Source organism: Strongylocentrotus purpuratus, unplaced genomic scaffold, assembly GCF_000002235.5.
Source record: "Strongylocentrotus purpuratus isolate Spur 01 unplaced genomic scaffold, Spur_5.0 spur5_scaffold_13, whole genome shotgun sequence".
Taxonomy (NCBI): Eukaryota; Metazoa; Echinodermata; class Echinoidea; order Camarodonta; family Strongylocentrotidae; genus Strongylocentrotus; species Strongylocentrotus purpuratus.
In genome coordinates this window covers 8,622,319-8,642,683 of record NW_022145598.1, presented here as the reverse complement: position 1 = coordinate 8,642,683, position 20,365 = coordinate 8,622,319, and the positions used below count along the sequence as shown (strand labels likewise).

The 20,365-nt window shown below is 38.0% G+C and overlaps 1 protein-coding gene across 1 annotated transcript in view; it reads right to left on the bottom strand.

The window, feature by feature from the left end:
* The window catches only part of LOC756176 (coiled-coil and C2 domain-containing protein 2A), a 32,971-nt gene continuing 12,606 nt past the window's right edge, over positions 1-20,365 (bottom strand). Inside the window, exons 16-37 of the mRNA XM_030983863.1 lie at positions 19,675-19,831; positions 18,495-18,687; positions 17,475-17,634; positions 16,542-16,626; positions 15,666-15,819; positions 14,370-14,520; positions 13,345-13,483; positions 12,328-12,528; positions 11,754-11,846; positions 10,177-10,268; positions 9,408-9,575; positions 8,802-8,823; positions 8,218-8,321; positions 7,589-7,784; positions 6,902-7,057; positions 5,823-6,020; positions 5,212-5,301; positions 4,193-4,444; positions 3,321-3,443; positions 2,751-2,809; positions 1,981-2,152; positions 1-814 (exon numbers count right to left, since the gene is read on the bottom strand). Of these exons, the coding sequence (XP_030839723.1) occupies positions 626-814; positions 1,981-2,152; positions 2,751-2,809; positions 3,321-3,443; positions 4,193-4,444; positions 5,212-5,301; positions 5,823-6,020; positions 6,902-7,057; positions 7,589-7,784; positions 8,218-8,321; positions 8,802-8,823; positions 9,408-9,575; positions 10,177-10,268; positions 11,754-11,846; positions 12,328-12,528; positions 13,345-13,483; positions 14,370-14,520; positions 15,666-15,819; positions 16,542-16,626; positions 17,475-17,634; positions 18,495-18,687; positions 19,675-19,831 (3,154 nt within the window). The 3' untranslated portion in view covers positions 1-625. The remainder of the gene's footprint in view (positions 815-1,980; positions 2,153-2,750; positions 2,810-3,320; positions 3,444-4,192; positions 4,445-5,211; positions 5,302-5,822; positions 6,021-6,901; positions 7,058-7,588; positions 7,785-8,217; positions 8,322-8,801; positions 8,824-9,407; positions 9,576-10,176; positions 10,269-11,753; positions 11,847-12,327; positions 12,529-13,344; positions 13,484-14,369; positions 14,521-15,665; positions 15,820-16,541; positions 16,627-17,474; positions 17,635-18,494; positions 18,688-19,674; positions 19,832-20,365) is intronic.

Below are 20,365 nucleotides of genomic sequence, written 5' to 3'. Positions count from 1 at the left end.
TTCGTTGCTGTGAGTAAAAGTTTTAATAGAATGATCTCAAAGTAAACATTCTCACATAAGTCAAGATTCTTTCTTACTGAAATACACTCCAAGTTCTCATCATTGATGATGGGGGGAAATTCATATGAATTGCATAAATAGATAATCCAATCTAATGCAACGAATAAGTTGAACATGGTCTGATTTACTATTTCATTGGCATTATAGCTTCATTATAATTTTACCCTTTTATAGAATAAGGAAAAAGGGGATCATGGGGGACCAACGGGTACCACTCAGACATTGTTTGCTATATAGAGGGCGCAAATAGCTACAAGTAGCTGTCCCGCTTTAAAGAACTTGTACGCTACATTACGATCATCCCCTTCTTGTAACAGACGCTAGGTAGATCGATCATATGTTCGGGCAAGGGTATATTTGGATGGCTAGCGCAAACTCTACTTTGTTGAACATAGAAATTTGGTTAGTAAGGTAGAGCCTCAACAGGGAAATGCCAAGATTTTGAAATAATGAGAGTTTATTATAAAATTGTTCACTAACAAGGTTTAACAGTATTAAAATATGGCAGCAAAGCAATGAAGTGTTGTCAGGGCGAGTGTTGAAGAGCTTGTACGCTACATTATGATCATCTCCTTCTTGTAACGGACGCTAGGTAGATCCAGACAGAGAGGATGTGGTTGGGGTAGGGGTGGATGTGGACGGCAAGTGCAAACTCGACATTGTTCGACTCGTTCTTGTGGACTCCCGTACTCTGAACTTTGTCCACGATGGTCTTGACGTCAGTGTACGACATGTGGAGAGGGAAGCCACACAACTGGAAAAAGAAACAAGATAAGGATTAAAATCAATTAATCATAAAAATGAAGAAGGAAAATGAGAAGGTGAAGAAGAACAAGATCAAAGAAGGAAGGAGAAATTATGAAAAAGAATATTTTTCGCTATCGTACTCAACACAAAAGTTTTCGGCACATAAACAATAATTATCATAAAATAATAATATTAGGTCTATTTATATAACGTAGCCACTATATGAATATACTCTACTTCGCTTAATACAAGGTATACTAATACCCTGGCTGTAGCTGAGCCGCCATGATAAGGCGCTTAAGCATTCAAGGAATTTCTTCCTACCGGGTACCCATTTAACACCTGGGTGGAGAGTGGCAAATGTAGATTAATGTCTTGTCAAAGGGCATTAGTGTCGGGGCAGGACTTGAACCGCAAACCATGTTGTCCACATTTCGGTGGCATATCCGCTAGACCACGACACTTCTAACACATGCTATTAAATCCTTTTCAATTTTTCTATCCCCATATCCTTTTTAAAGATTACAAGGCATTCTGTTGCCCCTCTTGAACTACACTGTAAGGCAGATATATCATTTTGGTACAGATGTCTTGGAGTAGTAGATAAGGAAACAAACTGAGGGCCACATGGCATGGTGTTTAAATCCCTGCGACGGCACTGACGCCCCTTGGCAATTCTTTAACTGACATTTGCCGCTCTCTACCCAGGTGAAGTAAATGGAAGAAATTCCCTGAAAGCTTAAAGACCGTCTGTAATAGTTTGGCCAGGGGGATAAGACCTCCCTGCAAGGTCACTGGCAGGTGGTTATCTCATCAAATCAGTTCTCAATTAACATAAGAAAAAGAGGATCATGGAGGACCAACAAGCACCGATTAGGCATTGTTTGCTGTATAGAGGGCCCAAGTAGCTATAACTAGTGCAGTGGGACTTTAAGTGTTTTATCAAGGTACATGTAGCTATGCTACAACATTTTTTTTTAAAAGCTTAGTGTTATCTTTTTATCAATAGGCTGTCATCATTTTATCAGTTGTTTTTTATTTAATTTTATGATTAAACTATGTTCTTTATTGTGCAAACAATTGAAATACGAAATGGAATAAATTAGAATTGTTCAAACAATTAATATATTCATCATCATCACTTTGCATGCCTAAAAAAACCAAGTGCCTTACATTGTATGATTCCAGGATAGTCTTGAGGGTGGGGTTGTCATTGTCTAGCAGGTCAGGTGACTTCTCCAGCTTCTTGAGGATCTCTCTGAACGTGTGGATCACATGACGGTTCCAGCGGGTGATGTGACGCGGCCTCCAGTCCATGATGCAGTTACGCAGCTTCTTCTCGATCCTGTGGGGGGGGGGGGGAATGGAGGATAGAGATCACAAACCGTATTATGCATGCACCAGAGATCTGTACTGCTGACAGGACAAGCTGAAGCAGGTCCAAGACGTTCAGTACCTTGGCTCGTGGGTTGATCAGTCAAAACAAGACCTGAATATCCGAAAGGCGAAAGCCTGGACAGCTTTGAACAAGCTGACTGCCATTTGGAAATCAAACCTCGGTAGAAAACTGAAAGTCCGTTTCTTTAGGGCTTCAGTGGAAACTGTACTGCTCTATGGATCAGAAGCCTGGACATTGACGAGTAGCCTGGCAAAACAACTGGATGGTTGCTATACAAGACTCTTGAGAGCAGCACTAAATGTCAACTGGAGTGACCATATGACCAATATTGAACTGTAGAGGGTCATTACACCGATCTCAGCCAGACTGAGAGACCGTCGCCTCCGTTTCAGTGGACACTGCTGGAGGAGCAAGAGTGAAATTATTTCACAAATGCTCTTCTGCGCAGCGCTAGTGTTTATTTAGGCTTATACTGCAAGCTCAGCTCTAGAAGTGATGAAAGTTAAATGGGGGTTTCAATTTTAAATGACCATTTTGCACTTACTTGTTCTGTAGATCCACCACATCGTCCAGTACAGTCTGTTCATAACGTAGCGTTTCCTCCTACAAGATGCAAGAATAGAAATCTCTTACTAGATCGGGGGAGTGTGTCACAAAGACTTTTGTCTTCTTTGTGCATGGCCGATCGTCAACGAAACAGAGTTAAGTCTTTTGTCAACTCTGTTTGTTGCTACGGAAGTCAACCAGTGAAAATGAATTAGTTTAATCAAACTATGGAAATGCAACAGAACTTTGTTATTCCTGGCTCATTTTTCCTGATTGAGGTGTCACATGAAAGAGGCAGAAAATGATTTTTCTAGAAATGTGATTTTCTCTTTGAAATTCAAATACCACCCGCCAAATGACTTTTTGGTACCCTCTCTTCAAATTGTTTTTAATCACTCATGTGTGAAATATGCATTATATGAGTTGCATCAAATGAAAGAAGAGGATCTAAGCTTTACAAATATGTGACATTTATTAATCAAAATTGTGATTAAGTTATAATAAAACATCAATAATTCTCGGTGTTCATATTTTCTGGGACGCACTGTATATACATAGATTAACATACCTGCATGCTTGAGAGACCTGGATTGGGGAAGCTACTGGTGAAGAGAGGTTTCCAAGCGGTCGACTTTCCGACATCAAAATTGAGTCGACTTGTCTCTTCTTGAATCTGGATATTTGCCCAGATCTATGGACAGGTGAAAAGAAGAACAGAAGGTTGACAATCTGAGTAAATTATCATGTAATTTGCAAGAAGGTAATACTACACATACAGGTTGAATGAAATATAACAATTAGCATGATACAGTTTAAGTGTCATAGTTGAGTGACAACAAATTTGATCTTACATTGATTGATGACATACTTGACTGCATTCAAAAGAAAGAAGATAACAGATCAACACCTTCCCAACCCCGCCGAGGGAAAGTAAGCTTTCTCCCAAGACAGATATACAAATAAGTAAAGCATGCCTGATATAGCAACAAATACTATATGGTATTTACAAAAACTCAGAGCCACGTGTGGATTCGTTATGTAACAGGGACACCAAAAATGTCACATATTGGGTCCCTAATTTATGGAATTACTCATATCATATCTGAGGGGGTGTTTCATAAAGCTGTTCGTAAAGTTAAGCATGATTTTACGAACGACTTGCATATGAAAAGCCAAATAGGATGCTCAATCATTATTGATTATTATTTATAAAGATGAACTGTGCAGATGTAGATTAACATTCTTATTATAACAACCATTTTTTATGCAGAGTATATTTTTTGCCATAATTTATTTGAGGTTATTGGAAATATCAGAAAAAACGTTGGGCATCGTATCTGGCACTTCATATGTAAGTCATTCGTAAAGTCATGCGTAACTTTACGAACAGCTTTATGAAACACCCCCAGGTCCATGACTGTAAAAAGAGTGTACGCTCACATTGTCTTGATTGATGAGGCAATCGACAGCCTTGAGAGGGCAGAAGCTATCGGTAGCCTTGTAATGCTCCCCGGTGGAAGGGTTCCATATCCAGTACTGGCCGTCCCCTTCCTCCGAGAGGGCATAAGCCGTGGGGCCCTCGGGGATCGCCCTCCCCAGGATCAGCCACGCCCGTTTGTTGAGATGGAGGAAGTAGTTGACCAGGAGCACGGCGTGCTCCTCCTCGTCACCCTGCAACATCTGCATGAATTGCTGTCATGGTAACAAGATTCATTTAAATAAAGTTAGTCATTATGCTTCACACACCAGGAGATCATTACAATCTATTCACTAAAAATATTCTCTCAGCTTTATATATTATTTCTCTCTCTCTCTTGCTCTTTTTCTTCTTCTTCACCCTCTTCTTCTTCTTCTTCTCCTTCTAGTTGACCAGGAGAACGGCATGCTCTTCCTCATCACCCTGCAACATCTACATAAATTGCTGTCATGGTAACAAGATTCAGGAAAAGATGTAATTTTCTTTTTCAAGGAATGAAATGCCTTAAAGTGACTCGGTAACATTGCCTCAGATTCTGAAACAAAATCCTGGATTTATGCTCATGCTGCAATCACAATTATAAATCTTTAGGTCAGTCCGGAATTCCATGACTTTTACAAGCCGATCGCCTGTCTGATTATCAAGATAATTATGATTGGAAATCGAAATTTCATTTTTCGTTTTCCAAACGCTTTTTATAACACTAAAGTCTATTAAGGAAAATGAGTGTGGTAAAACTGGTCACTTCAAGATTTTTTACTTTTTTGAGGCACCATATCACAGACACTGATAACACGTAGGGCCATGCATCTCACACTTAACATTGATAAATGATTCCTTAATTGAAGCCAATTTAGTACAAAATTACAAACGCAGTATTTCAGTGGGGCAGCTACAGGAAGGCATAGGGGTCATAGAGTGCAGCAAGCTTCAATGGCTAGACCAATGCAAAGCTATTTTGTGCGTTGACTCTACAACTCACCTGACATGTACTCCAGATGTTACAGACTCCTGGGAACAGGACACTGTCGGAGATGGACGGGATGAGAGATACAAACCGAGCTATCCTCTCCTATAAGAAAACAAAGAGAAAGATGTATGAACAAGACACTGTCCGAGATAGACGGGATGAGAGATACAAAACGAGTTATCCTCTCCTATAAGAAAACAAAGAGATAGATGTATAGTCATAATTGTAAAGCGCATAGAGAAATTTTCAATTTATTATGCGCTTAATAAATAGTCTCTATATATATTCCACATACTAAGAATCTTGTTCTACGATTGGTCAAAAGTAAATCATGTGATGAAAGATAGTTCGCCCATCATTGCTGGGAGAAGCAAAAAGTTTGTTACACTGTGTAGATAGGCTACTATCTACACAGTGCAACGCACTTTCACTGAAGATAGAAGTTCCTCCTCCTCCTCCTCCTCCTCCTTTTCTCCCTCTCTTTTCCTAATCTCTCTCTCTCTCTCTCTTCTGTTTCAATCACACCAAATTTGTTAACACAGTCTCCTCTTCAGTTTAAACTTCAATCCATTCAGTCACTAAGTTTTTCCAGTCACTAATCCCTAAAGAGTCTCAAAACTCACACAAATCTGAGTCTGGTCACTCCCTTCAATCAAGACGGGCGGCGGCGCCAGGGCTCTGAAGTACCTGGTCACAAAGACAGAGCTGCCATTCATGTCGATCACTGTAGGCGTGATCTGACGTGTGGGGAACTTTGCCGAGACGTGGGCCTGGAGAAGCTCAGCTTGGTTCAACAGTTCATCATCTTCAAGGGTTTCAAACTACAAAGATAATTAATGAGGGAAAGTAAAATTTTCTGTACAGAGCAAATTTGAGACGAGGTCGCAAGATGCATCCCAGAGTTGCCAATTTGTGTTTCACTGATGAAAACTTCAAAAGTTCATAACTTTCCTATTGGATATTGCTTAAATTTTCACTAATTGTTTTTTCTCTCATCTTTCTGCTTTACTTAAAAAATAACTTAGTATCAGGCTGAACATTGTTGAAAATGATGTGTGTGAGGGAAATAAGGATTTATCTTTAATTAGATGGTAAACTAACCTAATGTGATAGTCTTTGTTGAACAAAAATATATTGCCCTTTATGCTTTTTTTGTCTCGCTCTTTTTCAATTTCCTTTGTCTCTCTCTTCTTTATTTCTTTTGCTCTTTTATTATTTCTCTGTTTGTATTTTTAAAATTCCTTTGACAAGTCATTAATATATGAATTCAATGCTAGAACCAGATACCAAAGAATAGTGTCATGAAGGATATTCAACATACCATCCCATAGTATGTGGAAACATGCACAAAATGAACCTGTACATAAAGACCACCTGCCAACACAGACCGATTTCGTTAGTCCTCCTTGAGCGGTCTTTATATACAAGTTTACCTGTACGATCAATGGATATTAAGGAATGGCAATGACTGAAAAACACTCACCCTTTCCCTAAAGAGTTCTAGAGGGTCAAGAGGAACATATTACTACAAAAATTGCTTTTCAAGTTTTTGTTCAAGTTTATTTCCACAATCTGATAAAAATACAAAACAATAAAAAAAAAAAACAAGAATCCAACATAAATATAACATAACAGATAATGGTGGGATCGATAATAGGCCTACAGGCCTTTCTATGGTCAAACCCTCGTTTGAAAAACTGACCTTTTCCTTTAGTAGTTCTGGAGGGGCAAGAGGAGGCTCAACGGTGATGAAGACGGAGAGGTAGGTAGCATTGGCTGCCCCCCTCCCTGCACTCTCTCTGGTCCTCTCGTACCCCAGCAGAGAGGAGGGGGCTTCCACTCGAATAGCACCTGCCACCTGATAACAGAAAAACAGACCTCGAATATTAAAGCAGTTGATATGTCTTTTATATGCCGAATTCAAACAAATATCTACCAAGAATATTTTACCAAGAATTCTTACTTTATCGTTTTTATTGAGAAAAGATTGGTTAAAACATCACAGAAAATTTGAGAAACTGTCTGTTTATCTTTGCTGGAAAATTGACTGAAATTTTCGATCAGTTGGGAATCGCGGACATAAAGCGCTGTATGGTGTCTGCACTCGCTCAAAGAAAATTTTAACACGTAAACCATTGGGTATCGCAGCAAAATTTAACTATTTGCATGGTAACAAGAATTTTGAGGGATCTCACTCTGGACTATTAACCGGTTTTTTCATTTCTTTACGGGAATGGCTACAATCACGACTCTAATTTTGACCAATCAGATGGCTGGATTTCTTGAGTGAGGTATATAATATTGCTCAGAGACAGTATTTGTATTAAGCGCTCTATAAATCTAGACTATCGTTATTAGTGACGCCCATTATACCATTGGTCATCCTCACCTTGCCCTGGAAGTAGATCGTTGAGAAGGGTATGCTGAGGCTTCCGAGCCACCTCTTCTCCAGCCTCTGGTGGATGTTGGTCGTCCTGTCACGGTCGTCCTGGAGCAGATCAATCACCGTCTCGTCAAACAGGTTCATGTAGATCTCATCTTTAACCGTCTGCAGATTGCTAGCGGAGTAGTCGTTATTGGGAGCCCTGTTGAGGATGTCAAGATAGTTCGGTCAGCATTGAGCAGGGAGTGGAAAATGTAAAAACACTGTACGCTAGCCAGCGTGAATCCAATTAAAAGCGTAAAAATAAGGCTTTAATGATATAAGTCATTAATTTCAAAATACGTATATCTAATTTCAGTATATAAACACCATACTTCATATAGAAATTTCATGTAAAAAAACACTAGTATACCTGGATTCTTCTGGTGTTGCAATTAACTACTTTTTTAAGGTTCTAATGTTATCAATCTATCTACATGTACAAAGGTCTGGCTTTATCTACATGTAAATGTAAAAGAGAAGAAAAAAACACATCTTTTCCAATACATGTACATAACCTTGACTGGTTAGCCTAATATACTTGTACAAGAGATATCTCCATTCTTTCAATAATTGAAATTGTTTTGATAACTTACTTGAATGGCAGAGCAAGCTCCTCGTTCCAATTGGGATTGGCGCCTTCAGCGACACAGGTCTGTTTAGTCGTCTGTTGGAATACAACCTCAACGAATGGACGCACCTGATAGACAAACACATTACATGATGATGCCGAAAAATTATAACTTTCAGATTTTAATTTGAAGATTTCAGATTCTGTTTAATAATTATGTAACTGTAATAAATACCTGAAGACAACTGTAGTTTGTTGATGCTTACAACCTACCTTAAATCTGATTTTATTTTTTTGAAATGACAATCAAGGCTCCGTCTTAAAATGAGTTGCACTTGATCTAAATCAATCACAAGTTTGCAGTCTCCTATCTCTTATGTGTGATTAATATCAACTCTTTATAAGACAGGGTCCCGGTTGTAACAATTATAACTGCAATGAATAGAACATGATGTAATAGTGTTAAACATGTAGTAAAACAAATTTAGTTTTTATATATAGCCCTTAATATAAATGTGCTCATAATCTTCTAATTAACAATTTTCTTCCAATTCCAAAGACCAAAGTGTCTTTACGTCTTCAAAAATTGTTTTTACAAATTATACTCACCTCTGCATGTTGACCAGACTGCCTGTGAAGTTCAATAGAAATATGTATTATTCAAGAATTTATGCACATTGCATCAATCAATTTTTTTATATTTGCATAATTTATCAACATTGCGAGTTTGATGATCTAAAAGTAATTTGATTGGATGACACTGTACCTTCATGAATATGTATATCTCAGACCGTACATTTGCAATTAACAATCTTTTGCATTAAGTGCTGTCCTCAACAAGTCATTTGTCAGCATGTTTCTTAAAGTTGAATACCAGTTGATTTGGGTAGATGAAGCATTATCCATTGACTCCAGCCAGGCAAAGTGATGTCAGGCTGAGTATTCAATGGCTCAAATGGTGATGGATCGCTAAAAATATGTTTTCTTTAAAGCCCCACTGCACAAGTTTTATCTCATCAAATCAGCTCTCTTATTAACATAAGAAAAAGGGGATCATGGGGGACCAATGTTCACCGATTAGGCATTGTTTGCTATATAGAGGGCGTAAGTAGCTATAAGTAGTGCAGTGGGGCTTTTTTTTGTATTGAAAAAAACAACAATAGTGTCTTAGTAATATCTGTTGTTTGCTCTATTTTCTTCTTCATAACTACTTACTTAGGATCCGGTTTCCTTGTTGGGATTTCAAACGCTCTTTCAATGTTGATGAGGAGATTGACCGACTGGGCGGTGAGGTTCTGCGCCGTGACCGTCTTACGCTCTTTGCGCTGAGGCTTGAGAGGGCGACGTGGCTCTACCAGCTTCGCTAAGGTGTCTCCAAGTAGACTGAATACAAAATATTGAAGAAAAAAGTATTAAAAAAGATATTAGGTTTTGCAAATTCACTGATGATGTATAAACCCTTTGACTAGAATTATTTGTCTGACATATTCCTTACAACTAATGAATTAAAAACAAGAGAATAAAAGATACAGAGGAAGAGGGGGACAGAGAGAGGGGTGAGAGATGTGACGGATAGAGGGGGAAGGGGGAAAGAAAGAGAGTGTGCGAGTGAGAGAGAGAGAGAGAGAGAGAGAGAAACAAGGAAAGACGCAGGAAGAGAAGGCAGGTGTTATAGTCTAGTGGTTTAAACCCTTGGCAAGAGAGGGAAAGGTCCTCAGTTCAAAGAGAAGAAAGTTGAAGAGAGAGAGAGAGTGAAAGAGAGAGAGAGAAAGAAAGAAAGAGACAGAAAGATAGAAAAAGATAGAAAAAGATAGAGAGAAAGAGAGAGAAAGATAGAGAAAGAGAGAGAAAGAGAGGAAAGGTGAATAAAGAGAGAAAGAAAGAGCGAGAGAAAGAGCGAGAGAAAGAGCGAGAGAAAGAGCGAGGGAAAGAGAAGAAAAAAGAGAGAGAGAGAAAGAGAGGAAGAAAGAGTTTGTCTTCTCACCTAACATCAGGTACCAAGCTCTCATTGACAATGTCCTGGAGTGTGTAGCGATGCTGAGCAGCTCGGTACCTCTGAATCACTCGCTTACGAATCTGACAGTGTCAAAATAAACAACAATCAAAACACTTGAATCTTGTCGAAAATCCCATGTCAGGAAAAGTACAACTACGGGTACTCATACATTTACATGCATAGGACTACATTATCAAAAGAGAAACCTTTTAAGGTCAATTTCATATACACACACGAGTGATAGTGAGCACTAAAATAAAAGTTTTTTTTTTTGTCTCCCTCAACCACATCCCCTTTGAGTAAAAAAAGAAAAAAGAGGATTCGGGGGGGGGGGGGGGGGGGGGGTAATGGAATCTAACATAACCCCTTTTGAGTAAGAAAATCAGGAAAAATCGTGAAAATCAGGATAAAATCGGGGAGGGGGGAATCAGGAAAAAAAAAAAATTAAAAATCAGGATAAAATCAGGAAAAAAAAATTAAAAATTGGGAAACCGATTTAAATTGGGTAATTATCAGGCCTGGGGGGTGTTTTATAAAGCTGTTCGTAAAGTTACGTATAACTTTACGAACGACTTGTATATGAAAAGCCAAATGGGATGCTCAATATTTATTGATTATTATTTATTAAGTTGAACTGTGCAGATTTAGATTAACATTCTTATTATAACAACAATTTTTAATGCAAAGTATATTTTTTGCCATAATTTAATTGAGGTTATTGGAAATATCAGAAAAAACTTAGGGCATCCTCTCTGGCACTTCATATACAAGTCGTTCGTAAAATCAGGCGTAACTCTTTATGAAACACCCCCCAATATACATGTATCCGTTTGCAGCACATCAGAAATGTAGACAAACACGTGCACATGAACATGAATCAAATGAATTCCTTACAGATTTTGTAGGATCTTCTCATCCTCATCCTCACCCCCCCCCCCCCTCCCTCCCTTCCTCCTCATTAACCAATGCTTTACTTCAAATAATGTACCTTTAGATCACTAATATTTCAATAAGAAAATGATGCATACACTGTAGATTAAAACATCATGTGCCATATATTTGTGTTGCACTACACAAGAAGTGTCAGTGGCCTTCTACACTAGCTATTATTGTTCTTTGGGGGGTTGGAGGGGGGGCCTAATTAATTTTTCTAAATGTTCTTGGATTCCATAGTTTTGGGCAGAGCAATGCACAGCAGATTTTGTACTTGTAACTGATTTTCTTTTTCAGGTGTTTTGAAGCAATGCAAAACATTTCCCTTTAGAGTGTGCATTTGTACATTGTAAAAGAAATAGAAAGTGCTACATAACTATAATGTTTGTGCATCTCATCACAATTAACAGTCAGTAATAGCAAAGTAGAACAAAATATTGACTCTCGGAACATAACATATTTACAAACTGCAAATAATGTTTTTTTTCAAGACAAGATAATCTTATACAAATTTGGACCAACCATGGGATTTGCAAAAATAACAGGCGAGTTGATATTAATCCAACTTAATAACTCTTTTTAAGACGGGGCCCAGTAGGGTGTACAGGGGTGAAAGTGTTTGAAGGACCAACCTGTGCTATGAACTTTGCAACCTGAGCTCTCCTTGCATCCATGTCTTCATCAACCAACCCATCTTCCTCTTTCTTCAGCTTCATTTCATACTCCTGCAATATACAAGTCACAATACAGATCAAATTATTTTTCCCACCAATCACTTTTAAGACTTTCTTTGATCATTTTTGTACAAGAAATATATGTGTTCTTAGGTCTTAACATTGCAAATATGCCCCAAGAAATCATTAAAGTCTTGTTAAGAAATGTGAGGAATTTATCTTTTTTTTAGTTTTTCATTATTTTCTCAGCCAAAAAAAAAGAATGGGGGGAAAAATGGGGGGAAAAAAAGACCTTTGTAATAACTCTGTAAAGGGATGACAGAAAATAAAAAGGGGAACAAAATGATTGTTTGAAAGGATATATTTGAGCTTTACAATTTTCTTGTTTTTTCATGAATTAAACTTAATTACCCCAAATGTCTAGCTGTTAAAAGATAATAATTTTGACACCTATTTTCCCCTCTTTATTACTTTAAATTTTTCTAAATAACAAATATTAAATTACCCAACTTATTTCTTTACTATCTCTCACCTCAAAGAAGGTCTCAGCGATCTCCTTCTCAATCGCAGGCACCATCTTGTAGTTTCTGAACTCCTCCACCTCCTTCTCTCTCAGCTGGAGGAGCTTGAATCTCCGGTTGGTCTCCAGCTCCTCGTCCGTCACAAAGTCAAACTCCTGCTGGAGCTGCTCCAGGCGAAAGTAGTCCTTCGTCTCAATCTTGTTTCTGTCATTCTGGAGTGGGGATGGAGAAGGAATGTTGTTAGTTTCTAGTTTTAGTTTTCGGTCTCAATCTTTTTTTAGTCATTCTAAAGTGGGGATGGTGCATGGAGAAGGAATGGTGTTATTTTCTAGTTTTAGCTTGCGTTTTTTTTTCAAGATCAAATTCTGGTGACAGCTACATGTAATTATGACTGAATTATCCCTAAATGCCATACCGAGTATCGTAAACCTTCGTTATGCTACGACGGCCCTTTCCTATGGAATAATTTGCCGATTGAAGTAAGAACAAAAGATACCCTTAATCCCTTTAAATTTCACTTAAAGAAGCATTGCTTTAATAATTCATAGCTCTTGCCAGTAATTTTAATGATTATTCTAAATTCATTCCAGACGTTACTTTGGTCATTGTTCATACATGTATGTTCATATGTCTAATATTTTTCTTGCGTCCGCCATACGGCCACATGCAATATTTCCCAATGTTTTCATATTAGTCTAATTTTTACATGTTTGTTATTTCTGTTATTTTAGAGAATTTCCATCTGTTGTTCGTTTGTTTACTTGCCATTTTCTTTTCATTTATGATTCTATATTATGTTTATGTTTATGTTGATCGTTCAATCATGCTTTGATTTGTATGTTATCACAGGGCTCCATGGGAAACCAACTTATTGTTGAATGGGCTACCCTGTTTTTTAAATAAATAAATAAAATGAAATAAATAAAAATGACCTTCTGCACATGGACACTGACTACAATCTCCCCTTAAATTAACCAATAAAAAGAGGTTATCCCCACGGTGCCAAATGTGCCACGTTCTCGTCTCACCTTGATCATCTGCAGCAGGAAGGAGTTGGCAGGATCGTTGGGATCTAGTCGCGCTTCCATCAGCCACTTAGCCAGCTTCTTATCATCAATGATACCGGTCGCACCGATGGCCGCCAAGGCATCCACCCCCTTCATGGAGCTGGTAACGTGAAAAAGTTGGAGTGGAGGTGAGACTATATCAATATACTTACATGCAAACGGGTATGGCAACATCTTTGTTCCCATGGAGGAGCTTTTAATAGAATGTATGACCAGAGGGGTGTTTCACAAAGATCCTAAGTCGGACTTATCTTTCAGCTGGGCTTAACTATGGCAGGCTGTTCATGCCACTGTTAGCTCTTACCATTTTGATACTGGCATTGGTCTATGAATTAAGGGACATAGGGTTCGTGGTCTCAAATCTACAGAATGTACATTTGTTGATAGTTCATTATTGAAGGAAAAAACATTATCTAAAGATCATAATGGTGAGAGCAGCCAGTGGCATTAATGGCCTGCCATAGTTAAGTCCAACTTAAAGTCAATCTTAGTCTTTCTTCCTGGTTACCTCACGTTTTTCCCTCCTTCTTTCTGTAGAGGTTTCATTTTCTTGTAGATACGTCACCAGACTGTACATGGATCACATGGGTCATGGTAATTTTGAGTCCTCCCAAGGCTCCAATTTCCTTTGGCGAGACATTAATCTACATTTGCCACTCTCCATCCAGGTGAAGTAAATAGGTACTTGGTACGAAAGAATTCCTTGAATGCTTTAGCGCCTTATCAAACTTGCTTTAGTGACCACCTGTCTTCAAAGACCACATTTGTTGTTTCCTTGAAAATGGTTTCTCATTCAAACATGTACTGAAGCAACCTGTCTACAAAGACCACTTTTTGTGTTTCCCTTGGGCGGTCGCTATAGACAGGTTTGACTGTAATATAATACTATGCATTAAGCGCAGTAGAGTATAATTATATCGTAGCTGCGCTATAGAAATTAACCTATCATTATTATAATTATTATTAAATTGTTTCACACTACTCACCTCAGCGCATAGGTGTTTGACGGTATGGCTGGCGGTATGAGGGGCAAGCCATCGTCAGCTAAACCCCAAGCTACGCTGGCATACAAGCTACCTGATGTCAGCAGGTTGAAACTCTGTGCACCATCTTCCTCACCAATGGAGAATGTGATACCTGCAGTCAGTACAAATTGGAAAGAATTATACATTTTTGTCAATACAAAGATGGACTTAAAATAATAATACAATACAATAATAGACTTACAATAATTATACAATAAAAAGTCATTTATATAGCGCTCTTATGAACTAAATGTTGTTTCACAGCGCTTTACATAAAAATTATATATATTGTTGATCATGGTCAAAGAGGAGAGTTTTGAGACATGGACTTATGATTTAAGTTCATGACTTTTTATAATCCCCCACATTGATATGAATATTTTCTGAAGTCTAAATCTGATTCTGTATATCTGATTTTGTTCTTGTTGATTTTTTTTCTTCTAATGTTTACTATTTCATTAATGAATTGAATTGAATTGTATTGAATTGATTTATTGTCCATAACAAATGGAAATTCATTCATAGTCCATAACAAATGTGTATCATTTATATTGTTTTGTTATTTCTTTTTATGGAAATGTGGAAATAAATCAATTCAATTCAAGTCAAATCAAGTCAATTAAATTTGAGTCAATGCAGCAAATAGGCAGCAAAAGATCCATTAACAGTGATCATTTGAGTTTCAACGACTGGAACACTAGGGACCCAGGGGACAGAAACAATCGTAAATCATGAATACAGTGTATATCTAAAGAAACTTAAGTTGTAAAATTTCAGTACTGACATTAATGAATGAAACTGTAATTAAGTCTGTTAAAGTTTTATTAAGTAAAGTTTCAGACCCACAAGTTTCTTGTTTTTCTAAATAAAAACTTAAGATCTGGATCTTTGTCAAGTTCTGATGTTCATAGCCAATGCATTCTACCTACATTTGACTTTCTAACCATCTGAAAGACGTGACTCAGATTCGAACCGGTTCTTCCAAGTCAGTTGCATGTAAAGACACGGCAGTGAATGACTGCTATACCAGGGGGGCGTTTCATAAAACTTGTCATCAGTGACAAATGACAGCTGTTGTTATAAGCTAATGAAATCCTTGCTTCTGATTGGTTATCAACAGATTTCTCACTGATTTTTGTCACTTGTCATTGAAAAAAGGCTTTGTGAAACGGTTCCCAGCTCATATCTCCCAAGATGTGAGTTTCCGTGATTATTTTCTTTTTTAATCAAGTATTTGCGATCATGTTGGTCACTCACCACTGCCCACTGCACTGTGGTCAAATTCCACTTTCTGGTCACTACTGAACTCAAACTGGTCAACGTGAACTTTATCAGAGGTCATCTGTGTGCTCGGCGCGTTCAGATAGACGTTTGCAAGATGGTTGCTACTCAGAACTCCAGTCTCAAACAACTGTGAGGATCAAGGAAAGCAAAACAGAATAAATACACAGAGCATTATATTATGGCAGTGCAGTATTGTCTTATTTTCTAAATTAATCAGTTTTCCCTCCATAAATTGGCAAAAACTTAAATCTTTCTTTCCTTTTCTTCATATTTTGAAGGTAAAAAAATTATTAAAGGAACCAATGTGAAGAAAATAATTGCAAAATCTAACTGGAAAATACCACTTTGTACTAGAAAATAACGATCTTATTTTTTACTTCGCATTGCCAATTTAGAAACTTTAATGATTAGTTACAATCGAATTGCAAACCATGTGATCCACAGTCAAGTCTGGTGACGTATTCCACTAGACCAGGGGAGTGTTTCACAAAGATCCTAAGTCAAACTTAACTCTAACTTGGGTTTAAAAATTATGGAGAGCCATCTGTAGCCTTAAAAGAAAATGTGTTCAAAAGCGAAAAGTCAATCATTTTAGACTTTTTATAAATTCCACATCAAGAACATGAAATCTCCTTGATAATAGAAACTGTGAATGATTTGAATCAACATTTTTTGCCTTTAAAAATAGCTTTGACAAAATAATTTCAAAGATGCTAACGGCTTTCCATAATTGTTAAGTCCAACTTAGAAATAAATTCAACTTAGAATCTTTGTGAAACACCCCCAGGACACCTCTTAAGCAAGAGTAACACAATTTACACAATCAAAACATGTATCAGGAGGGCCTACCTGAATCACGATGGTCTCAGGCCAGTGTACAATCTGAACATTGAAGATGTTACCAAAGTGCATGGTGAAATCCGAAGTCATAGATCTAAAAGCAAAGGAAAAAAATGAAATATATAGGACACATATATGTATCTTGTGTGATTAAGGAGACACGATGGCTCAGTGGTACAGCAGTTCATGGTCTCGTAACTGGGAGGTGCACAGTGCACTAGTGCCCTTTGGTAAGGCATTAATCCTCATTACCAAGTCCCTCGTAGACCTGGTTGCTTACTTACAAGCATACATATGCTTTCTTAGCAGTCAAACAAACAAAATCAAACAAACCAATATAAGATTTATAAAAACTAATAGACAAGATAGCATTAGGTCAGCTATATGCAAAAATAGCTCCAAAGAAAACTTTATATAAAAATCATCCCATAACGAGATACACTTTCAACCTTCTGTAGACATTAAAGTATTTGGGGTCACCTGTGCTCTGGAGTTGTAAAGTGAACTGTAACCCTCAGGTCTTTCCTCAAGGAATGTTCTTGTCTTTAATAACCACTTTTTTTTTATCTCTTGAACACTTTTTCTCATAGCAATGTGAACTCAAGAAGTCTAAAGACCACCTGCTTATAAATAAAGACCACTTTTCTTATCTTTCTTGCGTGGTCTTAAAATACAGTTTTTACCATAGAAGACAAAGATGACTGTATTTACCATTTAATTAGTCTTCCTAATTATCATTTAAAGCCCATCTGTACTAGTTTACAGGAGTGATTAGACCACCCTGCAAGGTCACTGAGAGGTGGCTATCTCATCAACTCAGCTCTCAATGAACATAAGAAAAAGAGGATCATGGGGGACCAATGGTCACCGATTAGGCATTGTTTTCTATATTGAGGGAGCAAGTAGCTACAAGAAGTACAGTGGGACTTTAATTATTCTTACTTTGTAGCAGTTCTGGAGACTTCTTTCTCGTTGATGAGGACTTTGATGAAACAGCGGTATCTCTGCATCTCATTCCGTCTCTGCTGTTCTTGTCTGCTGCAGTCTGGTGTGGGAGTGATAACGGCCGTGTTGCTCAGCTCAAGGTGAAGGATGGTTTCTCCTGATGACACACAAAGGAAGAAGTGCATTCAGTTTAAACGGGGTGTAGCATGACAAGGCTACATGTCTTTCCCGTGGCCTTACTCGGGGCCAATCGGGTATAATACGACTACGGACGACGTGACCGCAGTATATATTCACGTGCATGCAACATACCCGCAACTGAAGCGTTTACGTGCAGTTGTCCAAAAGAAGTCGTAAATGGCGTTGACCAGTATTTGCCATGCTACACCCCCTTTAAGTTATAGTTACTTGCCCCTTTAAGTTATAGGTACTTGTAGTAGAGGACATTGGAATAGACATGTACATTCGGTTCACTGTGTTAGAAATACATGTAGCATATTGGCCATTACATGGATCAATTATTCTTACAGACTTTCTAGAGTATTATAGAGGATTTCAAATAACACAACTATCTCCATCATTCCAATCAACATGATCCTTATCATCCTCTCATTCATTAATCACAGTCTTCATCATAATAATCATCATCATCATGCATAATCATCAACTTATCATTATTATTGCTGATATCTGCTCTTCCTCACTATCACCATCAAAAGTACATCATCATCATCATCATCATCACCACCACCACCACCACCACCACCACCACCACCACCACCACCACCACCACCACCACCACCACCACCACCACCATCATCATCACCATCATCACCATCATCCCCACGACCACCACCACCACTACCACCACCATCATCTTCATTATCACCATCATCTTCATCACCACCACCATCACCACCACCATCACCATCATTATCATCATCATCATCATCATCACCATCACCACCACCACCACCACCATCACAATCACCACCACCACCATCACAATCACATTACCTGGTTTACGTCTTATTAGTGCTATCTTCTCTCTGATACGCTCCCTCGCCTCGTCCTCATCAAACTTTGCTGACGGTTTGATCGGCTTTGGTTTCTCGACCTCTGACCCTTCACCTCCATCTTCCTCTTCCTGCCCTGACTCTGTCAAATTCTCCCGAGAACCGCTCTTCTTCTTTTTCTTCTTTCCCTTTTTCTACATTTAACAAAGAAATAGAGGGTTGATTTAAATCATTAATTATTTCACGATTCAATTTCACTAAAAATATTTCACTTCAGTAATGCCAACTCCACTGTACATTAAGGGGATTGGGTATCTTTGTCTAAGATTCTGAAACAAAATCCTGGATTTAACTCATGCTGCAATCATACCGTAATTATAAACCTTTAGGTCAGTCAGGATCCCGCCATGACTTTTACAAATCGATCGCCTGTCTGATTATCAAGATATTTATGAATGCAAATTGAAATTTCAAAAACGGTTTTCCTAACGATTTTTATAACACTACAGTCTTTTGGGGAATAATACCAATAAGGTATGGAGATCCATGTTGGAGACATTTATAATGGAACTAGGGATATTATTAGTGACAGAGAGAGAGAGAGAGAGAGAGGGAGAGGGAGAGAGAGAGAGAGAGACAGAGAGACACAGAGAGAGAGAGAGAGAGAGAGAGAGAGAGAGAGACCTTTTGAGAGACTAGGGGTAATTTCTTAATGGAACTATGGTTTGCTATGTGCGAGACTTGTACACCCATTAGTGGTATTTCCACCAAGTCTGGTTTCAGCAAATTATGACCTTCTCCACACGGAAACTGATGACCATCTTCCTTTAAAGGGAGGAGGTATCTTTGTCTCTGATTCTGAAACAAATTCCTGGATTTAGCTCATGCTGCAATGATAATTATAAACCTTTAGGTCAGTCCGGAACCCCGTGACTTTTACAAGACGATCACCTGTCTGATTATCAAGATATTTATGATTGGAAATCAAAACCAATTTTTGCGCTTTCCTAACGGTTTTTATAACTGAAAATGAGTATGGTAAAACTGGTCACTCAAAGATTTTTACTTTTTTAAGGCACTTCATGAATGTTTTTTTAGGGCTTCAATATTACACTGTATCACAGACACAGATGACACGTAGGGCCATGCATGAGTATCAAAGAACACATCCTCAAGTGTACCTTTGCTTTGTTGCCGTCCTTCCACTCCTGTAGAGCAGCTCGGTACCTGTCCATCTGCATCTGGTAATCATCATCATGATTCTGCCTCATCTCCTCGATCTCGTCCTCGATCTCACGCTTCCAAACAGCCTCGTCTTCATGTGCGTTTGCTTCTTCCCTGAAAAAAAATCAAAAATCAATCACGTTTGATGAAGTACATCAGAGATATTCAAATCAATTTAATTCATTCATTTTCCATGGCAAAACCCCTCAAAATCATTTTGCTATTTCATTTTGCTATATCTTTTCATATTCCCCATCATGGTTTCTCTTCTCTCTTCTATCTTATCTTAAAATAAATATGTGTTAAATTATGAGTTATAAATATTTGAAGGTGTATGGAGTTCTAAGGATGCAAACACTTGTACAGAAATAATTGATCAACAAAATATTCATCATCGCATTATAATGCCATTACTTCCCAATTTTGGATAGTTCCTGAAACTGATACAATCTAAATATATATTTTTTCAAAGATTATTCCTAAAACGATCCATATGTCAATGCATCTGCTGATATCAAGAAGGGCATTAACTCATTTTGGCAAGATGTTAATCTACATTTGCCACTCTCCACCCAGGTGTTAAATGGGTGCACGGTAGGATGCGAAAATTAATGTGGTTAGATGACTCCTGGCTGGAATGCTCCCCAG